At 44.7% G+C, this 25,894-nt stretch overlaps 2 protein-coding genes across 2 annotated transcripts in view; one reads left to right on the top strand and one right to left on the bottom strand.

Annotated features, from left to right (window-relative positions):
- LMOD1 (leiomodin 1) overlaps positions 1-2,086 on the bottom strand; it is a 40,928-nt gene extending 38,842 nt beyond the window's left edge. The window contains exon 1 of the mRNA XM_086693456.1: positions 1,589-2,086. Within this exon, the coding sequence (XP_086549582.1) occupies positions 1,589-1,849 (261 nt within the window). The 5' untranslated portion in view covers positions 1,850-2,086. The remainder of the gene's footprint in view (positions 1-1,588) is intronic.
- Positions 2,087-10,169: 8,083 nt separating this feature from the next.
- On the top strand, positions 10,170-25,628 carry TIMM17A (translocase of inner mitochondrial membrane 17A). Its single transcript, XM_025921090.2, has 6 exons — positions 10,170-10,268; positions 14,955-15,054; positions 15,173-15,236; positions 20,808-20,936; positions 21,845-21,955; positions 24,735-25,628. Exons 1-6 carry the CDS (start codon positions 10,243-10,245, stop codon positions 24,818-24,820), a joined length of 516 nt encoding a protein of 171 aa, XP_025776875.1. The 5' UTR covers positions 10,170-10,242; the 3' UTR covers positions 24,821-25,628.
- Positions 25,629-25,894: the final 266 nt, after the last annotated feature.

Below are 25,894 nucleotides of genomic sequence, written 5' to 3'. Positions count from 1 at the left end.
AGGGGGAGAGAAGGGTTGGGGGTCCACGTGGGGGATTTACAGAGGTGCCAAAGCCTGGGGTGCACTGCCTGGCTTTCCCTACATGTCCTGATAGGCGTCTTGAGGTACCAGGCCCTCACGGGGAGTCCCCTCTATCCTTTCCTTGTTTTCCATAAGCATTCTAGTGTACGTTCATCATCAACCGAGTGGTATCCGAGGCTATCACCTTGCCCACGGAGTAGTGAATTTCTGAGCCTTCTGACTCCCTCACTCCCAACTTCTTGGTGAAGGCTTCAACACGGGTCCGGGTGGTAGAGATAGAGGCAGAGGTCCAGCTCCCCTACCTCACTCTCCCTTATCCCTCCCACCCCCATCCCTTCACTCAAGGAGCCAGGGCTGTGCCCACAAACGTGCTCTGCGACTAGCGTCCGGCACAATCTCCTACCCAGCCAGACATGTTCCAGGAGTTCCAGGAGATGATACTGCCTTTCTCGTTTCCTTTGCGAGAATGAACATGGCGTTTGAGGCTCTGGGCCTTGGTTTCCACAGACGCAAAACAGCGCACGAGAATTAAGATTGAACTTTTTCATGCGAGCATCCGCAAGTCACGGACAAGGTACCAGAGACGTGGCCAGCAGGTACCGAGTAGAAGAGAATGGGCGCAGAGACAGGACCGTTTCCCCACCAGACACTCTCTGCCGCGGCCGGGGGTTCTACAGAGCCACGCTCAGGTGGAGGCCAGTCTAGTTTGTCCCAAGAAAACTCACATATGAACACATGGTGAAAAAAGAACTCTCCACGCCAACCCAGGAAAAGAGGAAGCAGGTTTTGCTTAAGCCCGTCCTGGGTGTGGGCAGATGCTTCCCCTCTGTCCCCTCCTCATGGCAAAACCATGCTGGGAAATATCCTTGTCCTCCCCCAAAGGGGCCTGGCTGGTTGTAAAAGGGCTTACTACCAAAAGGAGGGGACCCCCCCTCCTCCAAGATGCCCCTCTAGGAAGTGCAAACCCCAACTCCCCTGGGAGCCCAACGGAAGCCATCAGGTTAAGATGCATTTCCCACCTCACAGACCCCACCCCCACCCCTGTCTCCCATCGATGTGGGAGGCCCATCTGCCCCTGCCTCCTCAAATGGTCCATGTGCCACGAGTCGCCCAGAGGGCTTAAAAACCAGCAGTTCTGCAAGGAGGGCCTGACTTGCTTCCCTGGGGTGGCTGCCAAGAGACCGCGAGCATCAGTCTATCCTCTGCCCATCCTCACAACGGAGGAAATGAATGTGAAGGAAAAAAAAGTGCTCAGGGACAAAGAGGGTGTCATCTCGACAATGAACGCTTCAAGGACGTTCTCCAGCTCCCATTGTCCTAGTGGCCCTATCTGCTGTTGTGGGATGGTGAGTTCTGCTAACATGGCCAATTTGTGCTTTAAACCGAAACGAGGGGTAAGAGGTTCACGGCTGCCAGTTCAGCGGATGGTAATTGGTTCTGAAGCATCACATCTTTGGCCAACAAGACCTTCTGCTCTAAGGAGAGAAGCATCCGAGGCGCGAGTTAGGGTCTCCCGCCCCTCCCCTCCCCCCCCTCCCCCCTTTCCTCTAGCATATGGTTCACTCACATCCACGGACATCTCCCTCTGAATAAGTTTCTTGGTCTCCTTTTCACAGAAGCTGAGCATGGCCTCCCGGTTGTACATGCCCGTGGACCGCTTCTCCGTCTGGTTTCTCTGCCGCAGCCCCACGGGGGTGCTCCCGTCCGGGTCCGCCACGTCCAGCTCCTTCTCCAGCTCCTCCATCTCCTCGGGAGACAGGGTGGACAGCAGGCTGTCGATGTCGGGGTCTTCACTCACCTGCCGGCGATACTTGGCTACCTTAGACATCCTGGCAAGGTGCGCTGGGACTCTTGCAGGGGCTGCTGGAGTCCTGGTGGGCGACGAGGGGGAGGCGCGGAGCTGACCTAGACGGAGCAGAGTGGGCTTGAGAGCAGACTCCCAGCTGGTCGAGGACGCGGTGGCTCCTCCGCCCTGCCCTGCGGTGCCACAGGTGCCGAAGCGTTAACTGCAAGCTAGCTCCGAGCCCAGGGCTAGTGGACCCTGGCTGGTCTAACCAGCGGCCAATGAGACTTGACAACGGCCTGGCCCCGAAAGGGGAAGCCAATCCCCACACAGGGGGGGCGGGCCTGCCTCGCTGTCAGAGCTGTTTGAAACTTGAGGACATTCCAGGGAATCTTGGAGCTCTGTGTGACCAAATTTAGTACAGAGCATTTAGCCTTTTAAAGACAAGGGGGCCACGCAATGAGAAAAAGATACAAAAATGCAGAGCCTGGCAGAAGCTGATCAGAGCCACGGGAGGGCCAGAAAAGCAGGGATGGGGCCATGGGGGTTCAGGAACAGGCCAGCCCCAGGCACGTCCTGTTCAAGCACATATCTGACTTCTCCACCCGGGGTGGGTGTTGCCGTTGTTGGTACGTGGTCCACTGACTCCTTTCTACTGTATTTGGTAATGTGCTGGGGGACTTCCAGTAGTTTACAGCCCCAGGAAAGATACGTGATTCCAGATCATCTGAACTACCTGCCCACCCGTTCTCTCTGGGAAGGAGAACCCTAGTGCTGAGCATCAGAGGCCCCAGCCACTTCTTGAGAGACAGAGAGAGAGGGAGAGAGAATAAATCTTCACTGTGTACCCAAACTGAAAACTTGCAGGCTGTTTGGGGAAGACAGTGGGACCCGCGGAAGTCAGGAAACTCTTGAAGAACCGTCAATTTCCATGAAGTGCCATGGCTCTTAGCGAAAGGGTTCAGACCTCCCTCCCTTCTCATCTGCTTCCTCCGCTGCTGGGGCATCTGTAGACAGATCTCCTTTGGGAACACCGGCAGGTTGCCACCCCACGTATAAATCCAGAGCACGACCGAGTGTGTCTTCGGGGAAATATAATTCTGGGCTGTTGGGAGGGATACTATGGCAGCAAGTCTGGCATGTTTCGTAAAAGGGCTTTCCACTGCTCATCCATCATGCTGCCTGCACAAGTCACAGAGACACTCAATCTCCTGCCCCCCTCCCTCCTGCCACAAAATCCCTTCTAGAAGCCCTGGTGTAACCCATCAGGGTAGATGCTTCGATCTTTCCTGGCGTCTTTCCATCCTAAGCCAGAGAGAGACCGTCACCTGATCAGCAACTGCTGAGTCCAGGGATCGTCTGGGACAAAAACTTGGCCCTGGCATTTAACATCCACTAGTCCGGCTTTAGGTTAAGGCTGAGCAGGGGATGGTGCTGACTGGCGGGACTGGAGTGCAGAGGTGAGGCAGGGAGACCTGAGAGGAAGGGTGGAAGAAAGGCTTAGAGAATCCTGGGGGTTGTCATTTTTAGGAGGCAGTAGTCAGTCTGTCGGTGAGCCAGTAAGCATGTATTTATCGAGTGCTTACTATGTGTCAGGCATGGTTCTAAGGGCAAGGCATGTAACTAAGGATAGAAAATCAGGGGCGCCTGTCTGGCTCAGTGGGTGGAGCATCTGACTCTTGGTCTCAGGGTTGTGAGTTCAAGGCCCATGTTGGGTGTGGAGCCTAACTTAAAAAAAAAAAAAAGAAGAAGAAGAAGAAGAAAGAAAATAAAAAAGAAACTCAGTGTGGGCCCTGCCTTCTTATAGCTTACTTTCTATCAGTGAAGAGAATTAATAAGGAAATAATTTCAAGTAATTCATTAAACAATTAAAAGCCTACAAAATGCCTCAAAAGAGAAGTACAGGGGCCATAAGGAAACGCCACAGGGGAGGCCGCAGAGCAGGATGGCTTCATCGATCAAGCTTGGGCTCTCCCGGCCAAAGGACCATGCATGTTAGGTCCTGGAGTTGCTACTTACTGGTCAAGTGACTGAGGGTCAGCTTCATCATCTGTAAAATAAGGACAACATTGTAAGACTGTTGCGAACATCGGATCCAAACATACACATAGAACAGGTGCTATATTGATATATAGTAAATGCATAGTAATCATGAGCAGTTATTACAACTGTTACATAGTCATTTACAATTATTTATTTACTTGCTTCCTGGGTTCTTTTCTCCCCATCCCACCTCTTCTCTTATCTTTTTCTTTCTTTCCTCAGCAGTAACCACTCTCAGAGTGCGTGCGTGTGTGCACACGCGCACAAACGCGCGCGCGCATGCGCGCACACACACACACACACACACACACACCCCTTCTCATCTGGTCCCCATTCATTCATTCATTCAAGCATTATTCAGATACTGCTATGTATAGATAGCATGTCAGGCACTACAGGGTAAGAGATACAAAAATAATTACAACATGGTTATTCTCTTTAAAATGTATGATTTATAGGGCAAAAACCAATTATACTGTAAGGCAAAGTGAAGCAAGACAGGTGGAAGCAATTGTTAAGAGCCCAACAGAAGCTGCAGCAATTTAGCAGGGAGGAGTCGGGGGCATCCCAGAGGGCATAACAAAGGACTTGAGCTAGCCTGAGGTGGGCTTTCCATACTTCCTGCACCTGCCAGCGAGTCCCTAGCCCAACCCACCCCTACTCCTGTCTCGCCTTGGGTCACTCAGTCTTCACTCTCACTCTTGCCCAGCAGGGGCTTTCTGGAAGAGGCATCGTCTTCTGGGATCCCTGGCTCTGGAGCCACCTTGGCCAACTTCTAGTCTCCCAGGCCCCAGTCCACTAAAAGCAGCTCTCTTTCCAGCCTCCAACGATTCTTCTTTCTTAGGCTTTTGGCCAATAATGTTCACTTCTCCCAAAGAGCAGCCAGGGCCTGAATCAAAAACCACCTTCAGCCCCAGGGGTAGCCTTTGTACCATCTGGTTTCGGTGACCTTCCCTCTGGGTCCAGTGGTCTCTGCTTGAGGAACACACTCAAAAAATAGATCCACAGCTTCCAAAATTTAAGTCAGGACTCCTGGCCTCCTAACCAAAGTTTCTGCACATAAACCCCTGCACCTTCTCTGCCTCGGGTCCCACAATTCCAAACAGCTGGCTCTTCTGATATGATCCAGTCTGAGATTTTTTGCTCCCTAGAGTCCCAGGGACTGTGGGCTCACAGACTCTGAAAAGCTTCCCTTGAAAAGTATCACAGAGGGATCTGGAAGACTTGGGAACCCAGAGCCCAGGAGTCCAGTCTCCTCCAGCGCCTGCAGTGAAGGACCGCTGCCCACTTACTCTGTAGGGGGCAAGAATTATCCAAGCTCAGAATCCACTTCCACCTGAAACAAACACACCTTGAGTGTCATGGGATTCTGACACAGCCTACTCCCCAGAGAAACATTTGCTGTTATGCTGGAACCAGGGGGAGAGAAAGGAAGAAAGAGAGACCTCAAGCTCTAGCCAAATATGTGGTGGTGGTGGGAATAGGGAACCAGAACCAATTTAACTAATGCTTAGGGTGGTTCTTTAACTAGACTGGATGACCCCACTAAAGTCACATTTTCAGGAACATACAGTGACAGGCAGTATAGTATAGCAGATAAGACCACAGGCTCTGGAGTCAAATGACCTGGGCTCAGATCTAAGATGTGTGACCTTGAGTAAGTTTTTAACCTCTCTCAGCCTTAGATGGAAAATGAGGACATTAAAAGTACCCACCTAAAGAAAAAAAAGTAGCTACTGCAGAGGGTTATGGAATTATTAAATAGATTAAATAAGATAACGCATGGGGCACCTGGGTGGCTCAGTTGGTTGGGCATCTGACTTCGGCTCAGGTCATGATCTCACTGCTCGTAGGTTTGAACCCTACGTTGGACTCTGTGCTGACAGCCTGGAGCCTGCTTCGGATTCTGTCTCCATCTCTCTCTCTCTCTCAAATATAAAATAAAAAAAAATTTTTTTTTAGAAGATAATGTACTCCAAGGGCATAACATAGCATCAGACACATTGTCCGCACTCAATATATTGTGAGTCAATATATAATCACGTTGGTTCTCTTCTCTGGTGGGGGGAAGCTGGAAGTTTCTCTAAAGCAGCAGATTTTGTCTCTAGAAGCAGGCCACTGGCCTGTCCCGGCACTCCTGAGGTGAGTGGTAGTGGGTAGAGGGGAGCTCTGAGACCGCACAGGCCAGACTAATGTCTTCCTGGAAGGAGAGCAAGGGGGAGCAAAAGGGGCAGAAAGGGAAGAAGACTGCCTCCCCCACCCTCACCCTGACTAAAACCTCTCTGCCCACCAAAGAGGAGCCAGTCACAGACAGCAACCCCAAACCCGAGAGTCAGCTGTGGTGCAAGCCTCACTTGTCCATGCCGATTTGAGTTTCCCAGTGACTGGATCAGGCAAGGCTAGGGGGTTTGGAGACATGGGCTGTCTCCCCTGGGCAGACCAAACTCTTTAGGACTCCCACAGCCTCTGGCTCAGTGGAGCTCGACCTATGTAGGTCCAGGAACCTTGAAGGTACTGAGTGGCCGGGACGGGAAGAGTCTGAAAATGTCCATCCCCCTTCCTCCATAAGTTGGGTCTGTGTGGAAACAAGCATTCTTGGTTCCTTTACTCATTTGTGGTTTATTCTCTTGTGCACTCCCCACAGAAGCTATTTCAGGCCTGCTGCTTACCCTATGACCTCATTGTATCCTTCTAGAATGAACTCCTTTAGCTATATTAATAAAGGAGATAAAACTTAAACATTTTTTTCAATGTTTATTGATTTCTGAGAAAGAGAGAGAGAGAGAGAGAGAGAGACAGAGCGTGAGTGGGAGAGGGGCAGAGAAAAAGGAAGGCACAGAATCTGAAGTAGGCCCCAGGCTCTGAGGTGTCAGCACAGAGCCCGTCGCAGGGCCTGAACTCACGAACCTCGAGATCCTGACCTGAGCCAAAGTCAGACACTCAACCAATTGACCACCCAGGTGCCCCAGGAGATAAAACTTTAATAAGTCTTTTTTTTTTTTTTTTTTTTTTTTACCCTGGAAGGGAAACAAATCTGGTCCAAGGAGGGAAGGGAGACATCTCTGCCTTTACTTTCCCATAATTAAATCTGCTCCAGAGAAAGTCCTGTCTCTAACTTTCTAAGGACATTGGCTTCTACAAACATGAAAAGAGAATCTGGAAGAATTTAGTTCTTTTTTAAAAAAAAATTTTTAATGTTTATTAATTTTTGAGAGAGAGAGAGAGAGAGAGAGAGCGTAAGTGGGGAAGGGGCCTCAGAGAGAGAAGACACAGAATCTGAAGCAGACTGCAGGCTCTGAGCTGTCAGCACAGAGGCCGATGTGGGGCTCAAATCCACGAGCAGTGAGATCATGACCTGAGCCAAAGTCGGACGCTTAACCGACTGAGCCACCCTGGCATCCTGAAAGAATTTAGTTCTTAATACTTGGATGTGGACACACATGAGAGTTTCTATATAGATAACCATCTCCTGACACAGCTTACTTCTCCAGTCTTGCTTCTCAAGTCATTGTCCACGTCTACTACCCTAGAACTTTATCATTTGATATAGCTTTGCTCTTGCTGCTTTAGTCTTTTTTTTAATGTTTATTTTTGAGAGAGAGAGAGAGAGAGAGAGAGAGAGAGAGAGAGAGAAAAGCATGAGCAGGGGAGGAGGGTAGAGAGAGATACAGAGGATCTGAAGCAGGCTCTTTGCTGACAGCAGAGAGCCCAATGCAGAGCTTGAACTCACGAACCATGAGATCATGACCTGAGCCAAGGTTGGCCGTTTAACCGACTGAACCACCCAGGTGCCCCCTGCCTTAGTCTCTCTACTCCATGGGACCAGCAACCCATCCAGTGACACCACCATGTTCCTTCCTGCCCACACCTTTGTTGCTGTCATTCCCTCTGCCTGGCTTTCTCCTCTCCACTGATCAAGCTCTGACCATACTTCAGGCTGTAGCTTACGTGCCAGATTGTCAAGCACATTTTGTGATCACCTTCAGGCCTCCAGGGCTCCCTCTCTCCTCTCACTTCCTCTAGCACTTACCATATTCTATGTCACCCATTTTGGCATTTTATCATTTTGACCCAGCTATTTCTCAAGAGTGTGTTCTTTCTTCCCACGTACATTTTGAGGACCCTGAGAGTAGCAACCATATCAATATTTTATGTACTCGCTCTACCCTAATCCTAACACTAAGGACAATCCTGAGCACCGAGTAAGGGTCTTATAGTTGACTGGGGTTATCATCCCTCTAGTTTCTCTCTTGGTTCAGCATTGCCTATGCACCCTTGATATCTATTCAATGCTCATCTTTCCCCAATCTTAGCTCTCTCAGTGACCCCTCCCCCCAAGAATGGTCTAATTGTACAAGAGTGGAAGATGAATAAAAGCGAATTGTGGGAGGTGGCAGGGGTGGATAATTACCTCAGAGCCGTGTCACTGCCAGACGTGGCTACTTGATAGGGCTCACCTATCCAGGTGGCTCCCTGAGGCACGAGGGATGATCTCCCTTTCTTCACCTTGTTCCTCACCTTGGTCTCCCCTTCCTTGCCCCTTGTGGGGAAATCTCACGGCAAAACAGGCCCCTGAGTCACAGTTCTTTTAGTTCATACACGGAGCTGTTTTCCCCAAAGCAATACCCAGAGGACCTGGATCACAGGGGTTTCAGCAGCAGTCTCTGGCGGGGCCCAGAGCACTGTCACCAGTACACCCTGCTGTGTCGGATCACCAGCTCAAACGCCCCTCACCTTTACTGTGACTCTGCTCTCAAGGACCCCCATTCCTTTCTTCTATCATTCCTCAATGTCTTTGGCCATCCTTTCAGTGAGGGCCACGGCAGGTCTTCAGACTTCTTTCGGACTCACTAGGAGGAGATTAGGATACCTAGTTCTCTTCCAGGACGTTTCTTCACTCAGATGGAAATGGGTATTTTTGAGGGAGGGGTGACATCTTCCCCCTCTAGCCAAGGCTAAGTCCAAGGCCTTGCCCAGCCAAAACTGTCCTCTTACACCCTGTTATCTGTTGAAGTGAAAAGAAAGAAAAGAGTGAGAAGTCTGACAACACACGCTGTCCATCCGAGCGGTGCCTCCCAGAACAGTAAGGGACTTTCGGGTAGGGACTGTTGGAATGAAGTGAGCTGGGTAACCACAGCCTCAAGTCTGGCCCTCGGCCTGTAAACTCACATACTCAGTATCATCACCATTCCTGCTGATTGATTTGATTCAAAAGAACCCAGCTCACAAGAGGCAGATGCATAAACCAATATAACTATCAAGTGGACGAGAACAGTTGTGAGCACAGGCCAGGGGATTCTCTCTTAAAGGAAAATCTATTCAGAAACCAAATAACACTCAGAAGACTGCATAAGGAATATGTAATAAGAACAAAGGGAGGTAACTAGAACTAAGGAATATTTCACTTGGGTCTTGGTGAGATCAGGGGAAAAAAAAAATCTTTGCCCCATGAGAATGCACATCTTTAGTTACTGAAATATTCATACCCATCAGGTCTGAGGTACTGACTAAATGTTAAATTCTTGCTCTCTGTCTTCCTCTTGTTGTCCATCTCCTACCTTCTCTCTTCAGTCTGCACAATTAGATTTAAAGGTTCTTAATTACAGTCACACATTCCAAAAAAAGTCGGGAATGGAGAAGAGCTCCTTTAACAGACATCCTATGACTGAGGTTTTGTTAACTGTAAGCTAAAAGAGGTCGATGGGTCCCCATGCTTTTGGGCTCCTCTTTTCTGGGCTAAACACCCCTCATCTTCTGGTGATCTTTTGGAAGGTGGCCCGGAAGAGGCTCTGTTGTCGTTATCCCTTCAAATCGAGGGCCCCAAATCGGTCGGAGAGTTCACGATGGCCCAGATAAGTTCATTTCAAAAACATTTATCGAACATCTATCACATTCCAAGCACTGTGACTATAAGGGACTGTGACACTCTCTGCCCGAATCCTGCTCCTGCTACGTGTAGTTTGTAAAAGCTTCACACACCATGGCGAATTAGCCAGCATTGATTCCCAAGTTGGCAACCAAAGTACAAAAAAAAAAAAAGGAAAAAAGAAACATATTTTTAGGAAGTTTGGTGAACCCTAAAGGAATAATGCCAGGTCAGCTCAGTCCTCGGAACCTTCAATGACCAGGTAACTCGAACTCCTCGCCACTGGGTTGCTGCCAGTCTACGTAACCAAGACTAGCAGCTTTCGGGGACCCGGGCAGGGCCAGCTCTGCCGCGTCGCGCCGCTGCCCCGCCCTCACGCTGCCCCTGAAGTCCAGGCTCCCATTGGTTGCGGGAGGAAACGGTGAACCAATCCACATAGACTTTAACGCCCTGCTCTCGCGATCACTTCCGCCGCTAGGGTCAGGCTCCGCCCAGCTTGCCCGGCATCACTCGCGCCGGTGGAGTCAAGATGGAGGAGTACGCGAGAGAGCCTTGGTGAGCTTTACCACTGTCCTTGCTTTTAGTCCTGCCCCTCTGCTCACGGTCCTCGTTCTCCCCTGCCCAGTCCCCTGAGGTGCAGGCCGGCCTCAGTCGCAGGGTTGTCGGCGTGGGTTTGTTCACCGTAGACAGCACCGTCTTGAGCAGCCAGTCGGCTTCTCAGTCCTGTGCTCCCTGGGCGGCATGTGACAGCCTCGCCGCCTCCAACCTGGCACTCTGGTGACCTTGCGTTGGATGAGGAGGTCCAGACTTGGGCTAGTGGGAGCCTCGGAACCTGCTCCCAGCCCAGGACGCGGTCGCCTTGTGCGGGGTTAGTAATAATCCCCCCTGTACGCTGAGGTGACCTTGGACGCGTCCCCGTGCCACGCTTTGATCAGTTCCTGTGTTGAAGAAGGGACAGTAGGGCTCTGAGGGAGTGCCATTCTGGAGGCATTATTTGTATCGGGGGATGTGTCCGCAGGGCTAAGGATTTCAAATGTGTGGAACAGAGATTTTACCCAAAGGGTCTGGATAAACTCCTCTAGGCAAGGGCCTCGTATTCGTGCTTGGAATTCTCCCTTGGTAGACAAGGGGGACAAGAATTATCTGGAAAATAGAGATAGTAGCATGTGTTCTTTAAGAAGCCATGAACAGAAACTCACGTATTCATTCAGTATTTGAATGAGGTCTCTGTGCTCACCACTTTATAGGTTCAAAAGAGTAAAAGCATGAGTAAGTCAGGCACATAAAACGGCAGAATTGCTGTAAGAAGTCTCAGGTTGCCTAACTTTAAGGCTTGGGGGAGGGGGTGGTTCTTAAGTGAGAAATCAAATCTTGGTTATTTGGGTTAATCAACTGTTTAATTGTGTGAGAGCAAAAGGCAAGGTGTCCTCAATTTGTGAAGGTGCCCAGGACTTTATATTATTATCTTGCCAGCAGTAGCCATGTTACCAGCTTTGTACCTTTTCTTTTTTTTTTTTTTTAATCCCTCAACTAGGATACAGGGCAGATGTTTCAGTACCTCCTGGCTCTTTAAAATTACCAAGGGGCGCCTGGGTGCCTCAGCTGGTTAAGCGTCTGACTCTTGACTTAGGCTCAGGTCATGGTCTTTCAGTTGGTGAGATTGAGCCCGGTGTCCCGCTCAGGCTGACATTGTGGAGCCTGTGTGGGATTCTCCCTCCCTCCCTCCCTCTCTCCCCCTCTCTCCCCCTCTCTCCCGCTCTCTCTCGCTCTCTCTCGCTCTCTCTTTCTGCCCCTCCTGCACGCTCTCACCCTCTCAAAATAAATAAGTAAACTCAAAAAAATTTAAAATTACCAAACGTAATTATCCTTCTTCCTAAGTCATGCTTACATGTGCCGAATTCAGCACATTGTAGACTGCTGTTATCAGCAGCTGTTGGATATATTTTTTAACTTTGTTGAGTTAAAGATGTTACAATGAATTTTTATCTAATCAATTAGGTGGTCCCTTTGTTTTCTCTGAGTACATATGTCCTGAAGCAATAGAGTCAGTTGTCTGGTTAGTTTTGTAGTGAAAACTACTTTGATCTGGGGCACCTAGATAGCTCAGTCAGTTAAGCATCCTACTTTGACTCAGGTCATGATCTTGCAGTTCACGAGTTTAAGCCCTGCGTCCGCCTCTGATGACAGCTCAGAGCCTGGAGCCTGTTTCAGATTCTGTGTCGTCTTCTCTCTCTGCCCCTCCCGTGTCCGTGCTCTGTCTCTCTCTCAAAAATAAATAAACATTAAAGAAAAGTTACTCTGATCTTCTGTACTGCCCTGTTTGATAAGAGCATTTTCTCAAGTCATTCACCCTCAAACTATAAGCATCTTTTTCCTCCCTCCACACCACCCAGCCTCCAAACAGGCATACCATAAGCAGTCTGAATTCTTTCATAATCTGCCTTTCCATTCCTGTTGTCACGATCTTACCGGCATCCTTATGCCTTTTACAATACCTTCCTAATTGCTCTCCTTACCTCCAGCCCACTTTAATACATCATATGGACTTAATCATCCTAAGTACTTCTTTTATCATAGGTGTCGTTTCAAAAACCCATAGTCTGTATGATATAATGGAAACGATTTAGAGTTTTGAAGTTCTAGATTTTTGTATTTAAATTGTACTAGTTACGTATATGACATTGGGAAATTTACTTAATCTCTGTCTGAGACTCTGTTCACCTGTAAAATGAAGAGGAGACAGGAGTACTTTTTCTTCAAAGTTAAGATTAGAGATTCTACAGGAAAATAACCTAACTTTTTTGAAAATCATAGGTCTTATTTGCATTGAAGTCACCTACAACATAGTTAATACTTAACAAATGAAAACTTAATTGTGTTGTTACTTGTTCCCTGTATTTGTATTTACATTCTTTTATCATTTTTTAAAAAGTTTATTTTTGAGAGAGAGAGAGAGAGAGCGAGCGAGCAACAGGGTGGGTTGGGAGAAGGGACATAGAGAATCCTAAACTGGTTCTGTGCTGTGAGTGTGGAGCTAGTCGGGGCTCAAACTCAAGAACCATGAGATCATGACCTGAGCCAAAATCCAAAGTCCAATGCTTAATCAGCTGAGCCACCCAGGCACCCCTAGTATTTGTATTCTTTTAGAGTCTAGCTTCAATCTTCCTTTTGTATAGCCTGTCACTTCTCTGCAGGAACATTTTGATTTAGCCAGAATTTAGCCAGATTTAGCCAGAAACCATTTCCATCTTGCCTTTGTTTTGGACATCCTCTCTTGAAATACTCTGCTCTCTGATCTGAATCCTGCTGTTCTTTACTGATTATTTTAATCCTCAACTAATAAAATCATTTGGACTAGATCTTTTTTTTTTTAATTTTTATTTATTTTTGAGAGAGAGAACGAACATGAGCGGGGAGGGCCAGAGACAGAGGGAGACACACACAGAATCTGAAGCAGGCTCCCATGTGTCAGCACAGAACCCATGAACCGTGAGATCATGACCTGAGCCAAAGTCAGATGCTCAACCAGCTGGGCCATCCAGGCGCCCCTGGACTAAATCTTTTAAAGTTACTGGCCCACCACTCAGAGGGAGCCACTGATTCATTCTCCTTTATCTTTTCTCTGTACTTCCTCTTAGTGTTTCTACCATTCTAAAGAAATTTTCTCAGTCCTTTTTAGTTTCAAAGCACTGCTTAAACTGTTAAAGTGAAATCAGATTGGGGCGCCTGGGTGGCTCATTCGGTTGGGCGTCCGACTTCGGCTCAGGTCACGATCTCGCGGTATGTGGGTTCGAGCCCCGCGTCGGGCTCTGTGCTGACTGCTCAGAGCCTGAAGCCTGTTCCAGATTCTGTGTCTCCCTCTCTCTCTGACCCTCCCCTGTTCATGCTCTGTCTCTCTCTGTCTCACAAACGAATAAACGTTAAAAAAATTTTTTTTAAAAAAAAGTGAAATCAGATCACCTTGGCATTGTGTTGAACCATAGACTGAATCAGTAGATACTGGGTACAGTGTTGAGAGCCTGCAGGTCTAACAAACTCCAGGTGTTGCTGAATTTGCTTTTAGGATCACAAAAACAAACCTTGGGTAGCAAGGCCCCCAAGCATCCTGCTTGTGACAATTGGAACATGTGCCACGTGAGGGGCACCTGGGTGGCTCAGTCCGATAAGCGTCCAACTCTTGATTTCAGCTCAGGTCATGATCTTGTGATTTGTTGGTTTGAGCCCCGTGTCGGGCTCCGCACCGACACTGTGGAGCCTGCTTGGGATTTTGTCTCTCTCACAGGATAAATAAATAAACTTAAAAAATATATAATGAATTTACTCATTCACAGACTTTTTTATAAGCCAAATTCCTAGAATAGTAGTTCTTGTTCTACTGATGACATTATTCAGATTTCATTGTGTTGTATAAGTTAGGTTGCTACATTTGGAAGCTAAGTTTACAAATTTAATCTCTAATTATTGGAGATTAGAGTATTCCAGTGTGTAAATGGACCTGATACAAAGTAAAGTTCCAGGTGCTAACTGGGACTCAGTAAACCCGAAAAGAATTTCATACTTTAAAAAATGTTTAGGGGCGCCTGGGTGGCGCAGTCGGTTAAGCGTCCGACTTCAGCCAGGTCACGATCTCGCGGTCCGTGAGTTCGAGCCCCGCGTCGGGCTCTGGGCTGATGGCTCAGAGCCTGGAGCCTGTTTCTGATTCTGTGTCTCCCTCTCTCTCTGCCCCTCCCCCATTCATGCTCTGTCTCTCTCTGTCCCAAAAATAAATAAACGTTGAAAAAAAAAAATTAAAAAAAAATAAAAAATGTTTAAATTTGTCTCCCTCTGCCCCTATTGAATCTTCATTTTGGGGGGGTCTCAACTTTAAATTTTACTGCAGCTGGAGAGCTTACTTTGGTCCCTGGGAGATTGGATCAACATTGATTATAATGTAATTTCCTAAATATTTGCTCATTCACTTTTGCACAGCGCCCAACTTAGATGCAGTAATTATTAAGTGAAAATTAAGTGCTGTTAACACTAGGGAGTTAAAGCCAGTTCCATTCCTTATGGCTTGGAGCTGAATAGATACCAATATGTTCAGAATCCTTTATCTTTGTCTACATGTTTATTTTATTGGTTGAAGTAAGCCCTGTATTGGAATCTGTTGTATCCCTTGGTATGTTAGCAAAGAAAGTTTTATGGTTTCTGAATGAGAAATACAGTCATCTTTTTATTTTTGTTTTTTTTTCCCATTCTTAGCCCTTGGCGAATTGTGGATGATTGTGGTGGGGCCTTTACGATGGGTACCATAGGTGGTGGTATCTTTCAAGCAATCAAAGGTTTTCGCAATTCTCCAGTGGTAAGTGGGTGAATGGTCTTATTTTATCATTTGAAATCTGGGTTCGCTAATATCGCCGGTGGCCCTATCAGTGGGTTGGAAATGTATTTCTAATGTATTTTTGGTTGCTTCTTTATAGGGAGTAAACCACAGACTACGAGGGAGTTTGACAGCTATTAAAACCAGGGCTCCACAGTTGGGAGGTAAGCAGAATTTTTCCATTTGTACTTCATACTAGCTTTCCTTGTTCATTTAAAGACGCAGCTCTGGTTTTTTTCTTCGTTTTTAGCTTATACCAGTTAGTTTCGTTCAGTGTAACAGCTTGTTAGAAATTACTATAAGTTCTTCTTGATTTATGATTTATTCAGAAAGTTAACTGGAATTGCTGTATCCATTCATTTGAAAATTTTGTCTCTGTCCTTCAAATGCTCAGTGGTATTTTGGTTTTGTTTTTTTCTTCTTACCTAAAAGGAAGACAGTGTGTTTAAAGCTTCGGTTTGTGAGTGTCAAGAGTGATAGCTTGTGGGGTAATATAAAACTGAAGAGAAAGTGATCTGAAGGATTGAGGTTTCGTGAGAGACAAACTGATGATGCTGATCAGGCTTCTCTCCAAGGTTCAGCTTTGGATGTTGCACAGAGGTCATTGCAAAATTTGAAAAGAATTCATTACGCTTTTTAAACTTGGTTATTCAGAAGTTGGGAGAAGAGAGATAAAAAAAAACTTAGAGACTATATTCATATACGAAGATACAGTTGGTTTGGAGAGACCATATAGAACACATGAAAAAAATTAAATACTTTTAGTCATTCCTTAGTAATTTTGTGCATCAGAAGAAATAGTCCTGTCTTTGTTTTTAGCAAATTTTTCTTTGGAAGACTAGCTAAGAGCTGCCACTTATGGAGTGCTTGCTGTGTGCCAAGCACTCTGCTAAGGGTTCCCCAGCATTATTTTAATCATCACAATAACATGAGGTCAGTATTATTATCCCCATTTTCCAGATGAGGGAATCAAAGCTCTGAGAGCTGAAGTGATGGTATATCTTTTTCTTTCCTATGAAATAATTATATCCTCTGGAAGGTAAATAGTTACTCATTTTCCTTTCCTTTAATGGTTACCATGTTGTTCAAGAATGATAAGTTGTATTAAAGCACACACCAGATCCTGAATTCCCAGTATATGCAGAAGTCATATAGGTTTTTATATATGTTTTAAGAGCTGCTTCTGTCATATTATGCTTTTTCAGTGAATGAAAAAACAATCAGGTAATGTTACAGCCAAGAGGAGCTTAAAGAGACATGACCATTAAATGTAATTTGGTATCCTGGAACAGAAAAAAGACATAGAAACTAAAGAAATCTGAATTAAGTGTGGACTTTAATAATATATTGATATTGGGTCATTAATTGTGCAAATGCACCATGGGGATGTAAGATGTTAGAAGTTAGGGAAACTGGGGGGCCTGGGTGGCTCAGTCGGTTGAGTGTCCAACTCTTGATTTTGGCTCAGGTCATGATCCCAGGGTCGTGGGATCAAGCTCTGTGTCAGGCTCAAGACTGCTTAAAATTCTCTCTCTCTCTCTCTCTCTCTCTCTCTCTCTCTCTCTCTCTCCCCCTCTCTCCCCCTCTCTCCCCCTCTCTCCCACCCTCCCTCTCTCCCTCTCTCTCTCCCCCTCTCTCTCTCCCCCTCCCTCTCTCTCTCCCTCCCTCTCTCTCTCTCTCTCTCTCCCTCTCTCTCTCTCTCTCTTTTAGTCATTCCTTAGTAATTTTGTGCATCAGAAGAAATAGTCCTCTCTCTCCCCCTCTCCCCCCCGCTCCCCTCCCCCCTCCCCCCCTCTCCCCCTCTGCCCCTCTGCCCCTCTCCCTCACTAGCGCTCTCTCTCTCTTAAAAAAAAAAAAATAGGGGCGCCTGGGTGGCCCAGTCGGTTAAGTGGCCGACTTTGGCTCAGGTCATGATCTCTCAGTCTGTGAGTTCGAGCCCCACGTCGGGCTCTGTGCTGACAGCTCAGAGCCTGGAGCCTGTTTCAGATTCTGTGTCTCCCTCTCTCTGACCCTCCCCCGTTCATGCTTTGTGTCTTTCTGTCTCAAAAATGAATAAACGTTAAATAAATAAATAATAATAAAAAAATTGGGGAAACTGGATGTGGGATATATGGGAACTCTATATCTTCACAACTTTTCTGTGACTTTAAAAGTGTTCTAGGGGCGCCTGGGTGGCGCAGTCGGTTAAGCGTCCGACTTCAGCCAGGTCACGATCTCGCGGTCCGTGAGTTCGAACCCCGCATCGGGCTCTGGGCTGATGGCTCAGAGCCTGGAGCCTGTTTCCGATTCTGTGTCTCCCTCTCTCTCTGCCCCTCCCCCGTTCATGCTCTGTCTCTCTCTGTCCCAAAAATAAATAAAGGTTGAAAAAAAAATAAAAATAAAAAAAATAAAAGTGTTCTAAAATTAAACAATCAGGGTGAAATAGAGGAAGAGTAAGTTGTGGTATGAGTGAATTGGGATTGTTTATTTCAATCCTTGGGATTGGTTTTTTAAGAAAGCTATTGAAAAATCTTTATGGTGCCTTGCTTTTTAAAAAATACTGGCATGAGGGGTGCCTGGGTGGCTCAGTTGGTTAAGCATCTGACTTTGGCTCAGATCATGATGATCTCACAGTTTGTAGGTTCCGGCCCCATGTCAGGCTCTGTGTTGACAGCTCAGAACCTAGAGTCTGCTTCGGATTCTGTGTCTTCCTCTCTCTCTGCCCCTCCCCTGCTTGTGCTCTGTCTCTCAAAAATGAATAAATGGTTAAAAAAAAAATTAAGGGGTGCCTGGGTGGCTCAGTCCATTAAGTGGCCGACTTCAGCTCAGGTCATGATCTCGCGGTTTGTGAGTTCGAGCCCCGCGTCGGGCTCTGTGCTGATAGCTCAGAGCCTGGAGCCTGCTTCCAATTCTGTGTATCCCTCTCTCTCTGCCCCTCCCCTGCTCGTGCTCTGTCTCTCAAAAATGAATAAATGGTTAAAAAAAAAATTAAGGGGGCGCCTGGGTGGCGCAGTCGGTTAAGCGTCCGACTTCAGCCAGGTCACGATCTCGCGGTCCGTGAGTTCGAGCCCCACGTCGGGCTCTGGGCTGATGGCTCAGAGCCTGGAGCCTGTTTCCGATTCTGTGTCTCCCTCTCTCTCTGCCCCTCCCCCGTTCATGCTCTGTCTCTCTCTGTCACAAAAAATAAATAAATGTTGAAAAAAAAATTAAAAAAAAAAAAAATTAAGGGGTGCCTGGGTGGCTCAGTCCATTAAGTGGCCGACTTCAGCTCAGGTCATGATCTCGCGGTTTGTGAGTTCGAGCCCCGCGTCGGGCTCTATGCTGATAGCTCGGAGCCTGGAGCCTGCTTCCAATTCTGTGTATCCCTCTCTCTCTGCCCCACTCCCTCTCACACTCTGTGTCTGTCTCTCAAAATAAGTAAACATTAAAAAAAAAAATTTTTTTTTTTAAATTAACAATACTGGGATGAGGGGTGCCTAGGTTGCTCAGTCAGTTAAGCCACTGACTCGGGCTCAGGTCATGATCTCAGGGTTTGTGAGTTCAAGCCCCACATTGGACTCTGTGCTGATAGCTCAAAGACTGGAGCCTGCTTCAGATTCTGTGTCTCCCTCTCCCTCTCCCTCTCCCTCCCTCTCTCTCTCTCTCTCTCTCTCTCTCTCTCTCTCTCTCTGCCCCTCCCCCACTCGCGCTCTGTCTCTTTCTCAAAAATGAATAAACATTAAAAAAAATTTTTTTTTTAATACTGGGATAACATTTTCAATTTAATTCAGTGAGCATTTGCTGAGCTTTTCCAGTCAAAATCCAAGGGACAGGCAACATGGAAAATCACAATTGTATCCTGAAGAGTCTTATATTTTCATAGGGGAAATTTCATGGGGGACTTTTAACACATCCCTATTATTCTTAAAGCATCTTTTGCATTTTGGAATAAGATACTCCAGGTTCATCGTATACTTACCCTGCTCTATCCATGAAGTCAGCCATTTCTCCACACAGCTCTGGCTCTGTTTAATTGAGACTGGTATTTAGAAGCCAAAATCTGGACACAAAGTGTATCATCGCTATTGGGGTGTTGCTGTTCCCAGGCCCTCTTTATAATAGAGCTTGGGGATGTATGTGTGTATATGTGAATACACACTAACCATGATATAAATATACAAACCCAAATTTATATCTGTACATACATGTTGAAAGTCATGAGATGACACTTATACTTCAATTCCAATCCAGCTGCACCGGATTTATTCTTACCTTCTCTCTTTTTATATGAATACCTCCCTCCTTGTCCTGCTTGGGCTGTGGCACCCCACATCAGGCCACCCTTCCACAAGGATACACTCAACTCCATGCCTGGCTGTCCTTCCTTGAGGACCCTTCCTTACACTGCTTTGGCTCTGGCTCTTCACACTGGGCCACCCCTCTGTTCAGACAGCCTTCTCACCCTTGGCCACCCATCTGTGCGGACATTCTCCTTGCCCTGCTTGGACTCCATGTCTCCATTCTCATCAGTAACCATAGCTTACTCTGGCAGTTATTCTTGGAGGATGGGCAAGTTTCACACTCTTTTGAGGGAGTGGGAGAGCCTTGTTTGAGGAATTTAGTGAAGCAGTTCTAATATACCTAGGCATCAGATCTCTCCCAGGGCATAGAATTACTGAGTTAGAAAACAGAACTAGTTTATTTTTATATAGTATATGATATCTAGTATTGGACCCAGAATGAGAGCTTATGCTATGCTTCAACTGGTTGTATCTACTAGATTTAGTGGATAGATAATGTGAAAACTGGGAAAGGATTTTGGTGATGATTTGGGTCTGACATTTGATGGAACCCAGTGTATTGCCCTTACTAACACACCCCTACTACTTTGAGATTTCAGAGGATAAAGAATAAAGTGACTAGAGCTCTTTGGGGCAGTTTTTCTTCTTTAATCATGATAAATATAACAACTCTTAATACGTATAAGTCATGTGTGCTCATTTTAGAAGATTTGGATAGTAAAGCAAGCACAAAGAAACTAAGTCATGTGCTATGTCACCCTGAGATGCCGACAGTTAAAATTTTAGTGTTGTCTTTCTACATTTTGTGTGTGTATGTGTATGTGTGGGTGTTTGTTTTCTATTTGACAAAATGGTTATTGAGTTTAGGAGAGTTTAAGTGCGAAGTAACTTGATCATGGTTGAGGAATAGAAGGAGAGGGGAAAGATAATTTCTCTCCCCTTGATGTTCCACAATTCTAACTATTTGTATCAGTCATGAGCCACTTTAGCATGTATTGGCTTACACCTATAATACATTCCAGGACAGCTGGATTTCTTTAGTATCCCCATTGGCGATTTCATAGAGTGTATATATGCTCAGTGACACTTAATGAAAGAAAAAAATAGAGGTAATGTAGAGGTATAAAAATAAAAAAAGGAAGAAACAGTGTGGCTTTGTTGTGTTTATTGCCTTTTGAACAGAGATACAGAGAGATTTGAATGTGTTTAGCCTGACTCTTCTAGGCCTGCTTATTTCTTTTAGGCTTTGGGCCATTGCTAATTTTCCAGCAGATAAAATACAACCCAAGCTTTATTAAAAAGATAAGTATTCTGCGTTTTGTTCAGTGCTTATCCAAACTTGTGTTTGCATGTATTAGTTTAGAGTGTGAGAGTTTTAAGAATATAGTATTGTTAAAGTTATTTTTGGCTGTAATATTTTAAATATAAGATGAAAAATGAAATTTTTGTTTGTTTGTTTGTTTTTTAATAAAATAGGTAGTTTTGCAGTTTGGGGTGGTTTATTTTCCATGATTGACTGCAGTATGGTTCAAGTCAGAGGAAAAGAAGATCCCTGGAACTCCATCACAAGTGGTGCCTTAACAGGAGCCATACTGGCAGCAAGAAGTAAGCAATCATTATTAAAAAGGGGGGGAAAAAGTAACCAATCATTATAGACACACTAGTAGAAGCAAGACTTTTTGGAAAACCTTATCTATCTTAATTTAATGACATTGGTAATACATAAAACCAAGCATCGAGTAGTTTAGAATAGCATGAATGTAGATGGTGACATGGGGAGGGGGGTTGGGAATAGGAATATCTATTTATTTGGAATATTTGAGAATGAGAGAGTGTGGAGTTCTGACCTATACAGTGGTTAAGAGCATTTCAAGTTCCAATTCTGCCATTTACTACTGTGTGACTAGGCAGTTTGCTAAACTTTTTGTGCCATAGTTTCCTCATCGGGACTCTAGAGTTAATAATCATACCTGCCATATAGCATTGTTAGGAATAATGAGTTTAGAACCGTCTTTGGATCTTTGGAACAGAAAGCAACTCAGAATTTATGGGGGGTTAGTTGTTTAGGCCAGGGATCAGCAGACTTTTTCTGTAAAGGGCCGGTTGGTAAATATTTTAGGTCTTTGTCAACAGATACTCAGCTCTGTGATTGTAACATGAAAGCGACCATAGACTATATGTAAATGAATGAGCATGACTGTACCAATACAACTTTATATAAACAGGCAGTGAGCTGGATTTGACCTGTGGGCCTTAGTTTGTTGACATTTGGTCTTAGCGAGAAAAAAGGTGGGGAGGGAGGGTAGCATGTAGCCATTTGGACAGCTCTTTCCTTTACTATATCTTATATTAAAGTAGATTTCCATTAAAGCAATCTCTTTGTTATTAATCTCTATTAATAACAATCTTTGTTATTAATCTCTATTAATAACAATCTTTGTTATTAATCTCTATTAATAACAATCTCTGTTATTAATTTCTATTAAAGCAATCTCTTTGTTATTAATATTCAGATGGACCAGTGGCCATGGTTGGGTCAGCCGCGATGGGTGGCATTCTCCTAGCTTTAATTGAAGGAGCTGGTATCTTATTGACAAGATTTGCCTCTGCACAGTTTCCCAATGGTGAGTCTTCTTTCTGCTTACTACCATAGCTCAAACACTGGAATGGTCTCCTGATGTTGAGAGAGAACCTATCTTGTCTGCTAAAATGTGTTAGTTTGTGATTTCTACATTTGCCATGGTTCACGAAGATTACGATACTAGGCCCTGGTTCCATTTGAAAAGGTAGATGTGGATATAGTTATTGTGTTTAACCACAGTCACCAAAATGCTTTACTGAGATGGTTTGCTGTTGATTTTTCTTACAGTTCTCAGTTTTTGTCAGTGTTCGTGTGCTTATTCTAAGAAATTGCCAAGTCGTTTTATGCTTGAAGAAATGTCCTTGCAGATGTATTAACAATAATGATAGTCGACAACCTCTTACTGTATGTGTATGTGCCATGCCCTGTTCTAGATGCTGGGATGTAGTGATGAACAAGGACTTATATTCTGGAGGGAGAAGACACACTAACACATTAACAGATAAATGAGATTTGATTGTGTTGCTTGCTGTGAAGAGAATGAAATATAGTGGTAGAAAGTGGCTGTGTTTGGGAGGGCCACTTGAGGGTTGGCAGGGAAATTTTTTTTGAAAAGTTGGTAAAATAATTTGTTGCTAATTGTTCTTACATGGTGTATGGGGAAAAGTTAAATTATGGGTTAAGTGATCGTTACACGGTCACGGAATATCTGCTTAGCTGTTAAATTGTGCACTTTCTTACAACTGCAGAAAACTTCATTTATCTGTAAAGGGCCAGCATTCCCTTTGTCTGTAAAGGGGCAATATTCCTTGACATTGGAAGGAAGCAGAGAGATAATTGTGAGGATTTTAGTCGGAAAAATTTGACCTGGCATTTGGGGAAGGAAATATGCAGAAGAGCAACACATGTTGAAAATTATTTTTGGAGCTTGGAAAAGATTCAGCATAGAGTTAGGAATAGATCATAGCTCCCAGTTTGATTTGATTTCCCTCAGGCGCCTAGCAAGAGATTCAGTGTCTTTTTGGCACAAGTGTCAAGCACACTGCTCCGTAGATGCCAAGGATGATCTGGGGACCTCCTGGATCCTGTCACCTTCTGTTTCTGGTTTTTCATCATTACTTCTGAGTTAGTACTCTGTTAGGATAAGCACTTTCTAATTTTGCTTCGTAGTTTGTTTTTACCTACGTTAGTGTGAAAGGCTTCACATAAAACATCAGAAAATTTTCATTTTTTCAGAAATTCAGAGACTGATATAACAAAAACATTAGTTACACTGCCTTTTTTTTTTTTTTAAAGTAGGTTCTTCACCCAACACGGGGCTTGAATTCATGACCCCGAGATCACGAATCACATACTCTACCGACTGAGCCAGCCAAGTGCCCCATGTTACATTGTCTTATAGGAATTAATCTTGGTTACTTTGCTTCAGGCTTTTTTCCTCAGAAGAGATCTTCAAAAGAAGTGCATTTTACTTGAGACAGGAGATGTGTTTCTGAAAAGCTGTGTTGGGGAGAGGAATCTCTGAAGGAAGAGTTAAGCATATTTTTCCAATTAACTTACATGAACAAGTTTTTAAAACAGTGACCAAAATTAGATAAAACTCTAATAATGGTTACCTTTGGTTTACCTGTTTCACCCAATATCTTCTCTAGTTCTCTGAAATGAACAGAGAATGCCTTTACAGTGAAAAATAAATATATATCATTGGATTGAAGCATTGAAAAGCTTCAGGGAATTTTACCACTGCCCTCTTTCTCTCTTCTTTGTAGTTATTTTTTGGTCTCAGTTTCCCTGAAAAAAATAATTGTAATTATTCCCATAAAAGTCTTTTTTTTTTTATTTTTAAGAACCACATTTTTTTCTTAGTTCATAGGTCCCCTCCCATCCTTTGAAAACTAAAATATTACAAGACCTGGAGCACTTGGGTGGCTCGGTCGACTAATTGTATGACTTCGGCTCAGGTCATGATATCTTGGTTTGCAGATTCAAGCTCTGCGTTGGGCTCTGTGCTGACAGAGCCTGGAGCCTGCTTCGGATTCTGTATCTCCCTCTGTCTCTGCCTCTCCCTTGCTCTCTCTCTTTCTCTCTCAGAAATAAAATATTACAAAACTTTGATCTACAACAAGCTAGGGAATGTCTTCCCATTCCAGAACTCATTCTCTATTTCATTGGGTATATAAATTGGATCACTGAGTTCTCTTAAAACATGACGAAGATACTTAAATTAGTGAAAATAATTTTAAATAGCTACTGCAAAGTATGTCAAGAGGTGTGAAATTCTTCCAATCTTTATAGCAGCTTGTTACAGCAATTGCTGTAAAAACTTGAATTTACCTTTTGGGGCGCCTGGGTAGCTCAGTTGGTTGAGCATCCAACTTAGGCTCAGGTCATGATCTCGCAGTCCGTGGATTTGAGCCCCACATTGGGCTCTGTGCTGGCAATTCAGAGCCTGGAGCCTGCTTCGGATTCTGTGTCTCCCTCTCTCTCTGCCCCTCCCCCACTCACGCTCTGTCTCTCTCAAAAATAAATAAACACTAAAAAAAAAAACTTGAATTCACTTCTTGCTATAATTAATCCATCTGACTTTCCTGGCATAGCAGTTGGGAGCTGTTCATTCTGGAACATAAGGGAAGCCAGTCTGTCATGTTATACCAAATTTGGAGGCACTCTCATGAGAATTAGGCAGCAGAAATTCAGATGACCGCTCTAAGGTAGCACCTTATTTTTATTGAGTTGAGCGATTTACTGTCTACAAACACTTGTTCTTTTTAATTGTGTAATATTCAGGTGGTTTTTAAGATTCTTTTCTTTCTTAATCGCAGGTCCTCAGTTTGCTGAAGACCCCTCTCAGTTGCCTTCAGCCCAGTTATCATCCTCACCTTTTGGAGACTATCGACAATATCAATAGGACTTATTTCCCAGGATTTCTTTACCAGAATGAGCTGTAGTTCAAGAAGGAATTTCAGAAGATAAGTTACGGTCTGCTTTTAAAACCATAAGTGGGACAGCTATGGCCAAATAGGCTTTGAAGAGACACTTAGCTCTTTTTTCTATTTAAAGGAACATGGGGGGGGGTGGGGGCAGATGTGAAAAGATAATACATTTATTTATTCACACTTGGATTGCATTTGTGATAAAATAAATGTCTAATATCTTTAAAAGAAAATATAACAAATGCTTAGAAGATGAAGGACCAAAGGGCAAACAACAATGAAGCATGACCATCATTTCCTTGGGGACCTCTCTGCCTGGTTTTGTGTGTTTTGTCAGTCAAATAATAAAAAAACTGCTGGAACTTGCTCGCTCTTTTAAGACGTAGAGTTCTACTTTCCATCCTCGAATACTTCAAATATTGAAAAGTACATTGAAAATTGCATGTTTTATAGTGAGGCTCTCATGTCACTTGAAGCAAATGATGTATGAGAAGAATTACACAGAGTTAACATGGATCATCTCACAGTAAATACTTTCTGCTTTGAAGGCTGAGGTAAAATATCCTCTACTTTGAAAGTGAAAATGTTATTTCTTGGTTTTGAGGATGTCGGATGTAAAACTCTTTTTACCTTTGAGGCTCCTGTGTCTTGATTTTTGATCATCAGCAACCTCACCAGAAACAACTTCCTTCCAATTCTGTATGAAAAGAATCCATGGGGGCTATAGTAGCACTGGAAAAATGTTTATTATGTGCTTGAAAATAAAATATATGCTGATTTTAATGTGTCTCAAGTCCCCTGAAGCCAGTCTTCATAAAGGGTATATTTTGGGCTCTGATTGGGTCTGGAAAATGGGTTAGCATTTCAGAATAGGCCATTTTACTGCTTGTATTGGAAATGACATGTGGCCTTACAGAAGGCATGAGGCTGTTCATCTGTGTGAAATGGGGAACAAATCCGTGTGGACGGAGTGAACACACATTTATCTTTTAGCCCAGTGCCATACGCATAGTAAGCATTTAATTGCTAATTGTAGTTTGATCTTTTTT

The sequence above is a fragment of the Puma concolor genome, chromosome E4 (genome assembly GCF_028749965.1).
Source record: "Puma concolor isolate L17-30 chromosome E4, mPumCon1.1.hap2, whole genome shotgun sequence".
NCBI classification, from domain to species: Eukaryota; Metazoa; Chordata; class Mammalia; order Carnivora; family Felidae; genus Puma; species Puma concolor.
Note: the sequence above shows the minus strand (reverse complement) of the source record. Positions and strands in the feature narration are given on the sequence as shown.

Bases quoted from the DNA above. Each gene is read 5' to 3' on its own strand.
- TIMM17A (XM_025921090.2), top strand. From the start codon at position 10,243: ATGGAGGAGTACGCGAGAGAGCCTTG. The intron at 15,055-15,172 runs GTAAGTGGGTGA...GCTTCTTTATAG, and splicing joins GTTTTCGCAATTCTCCAGTG to GGAGTAAACCACAGACTACG. The intron at 15,237-20,807 runs GTAAGCAGAATT...TTAATAAAATAG, and splicing joins CAGGGCTCCACAGTTGGGAG to GTAGTTTTGCAGTTTGGGGT.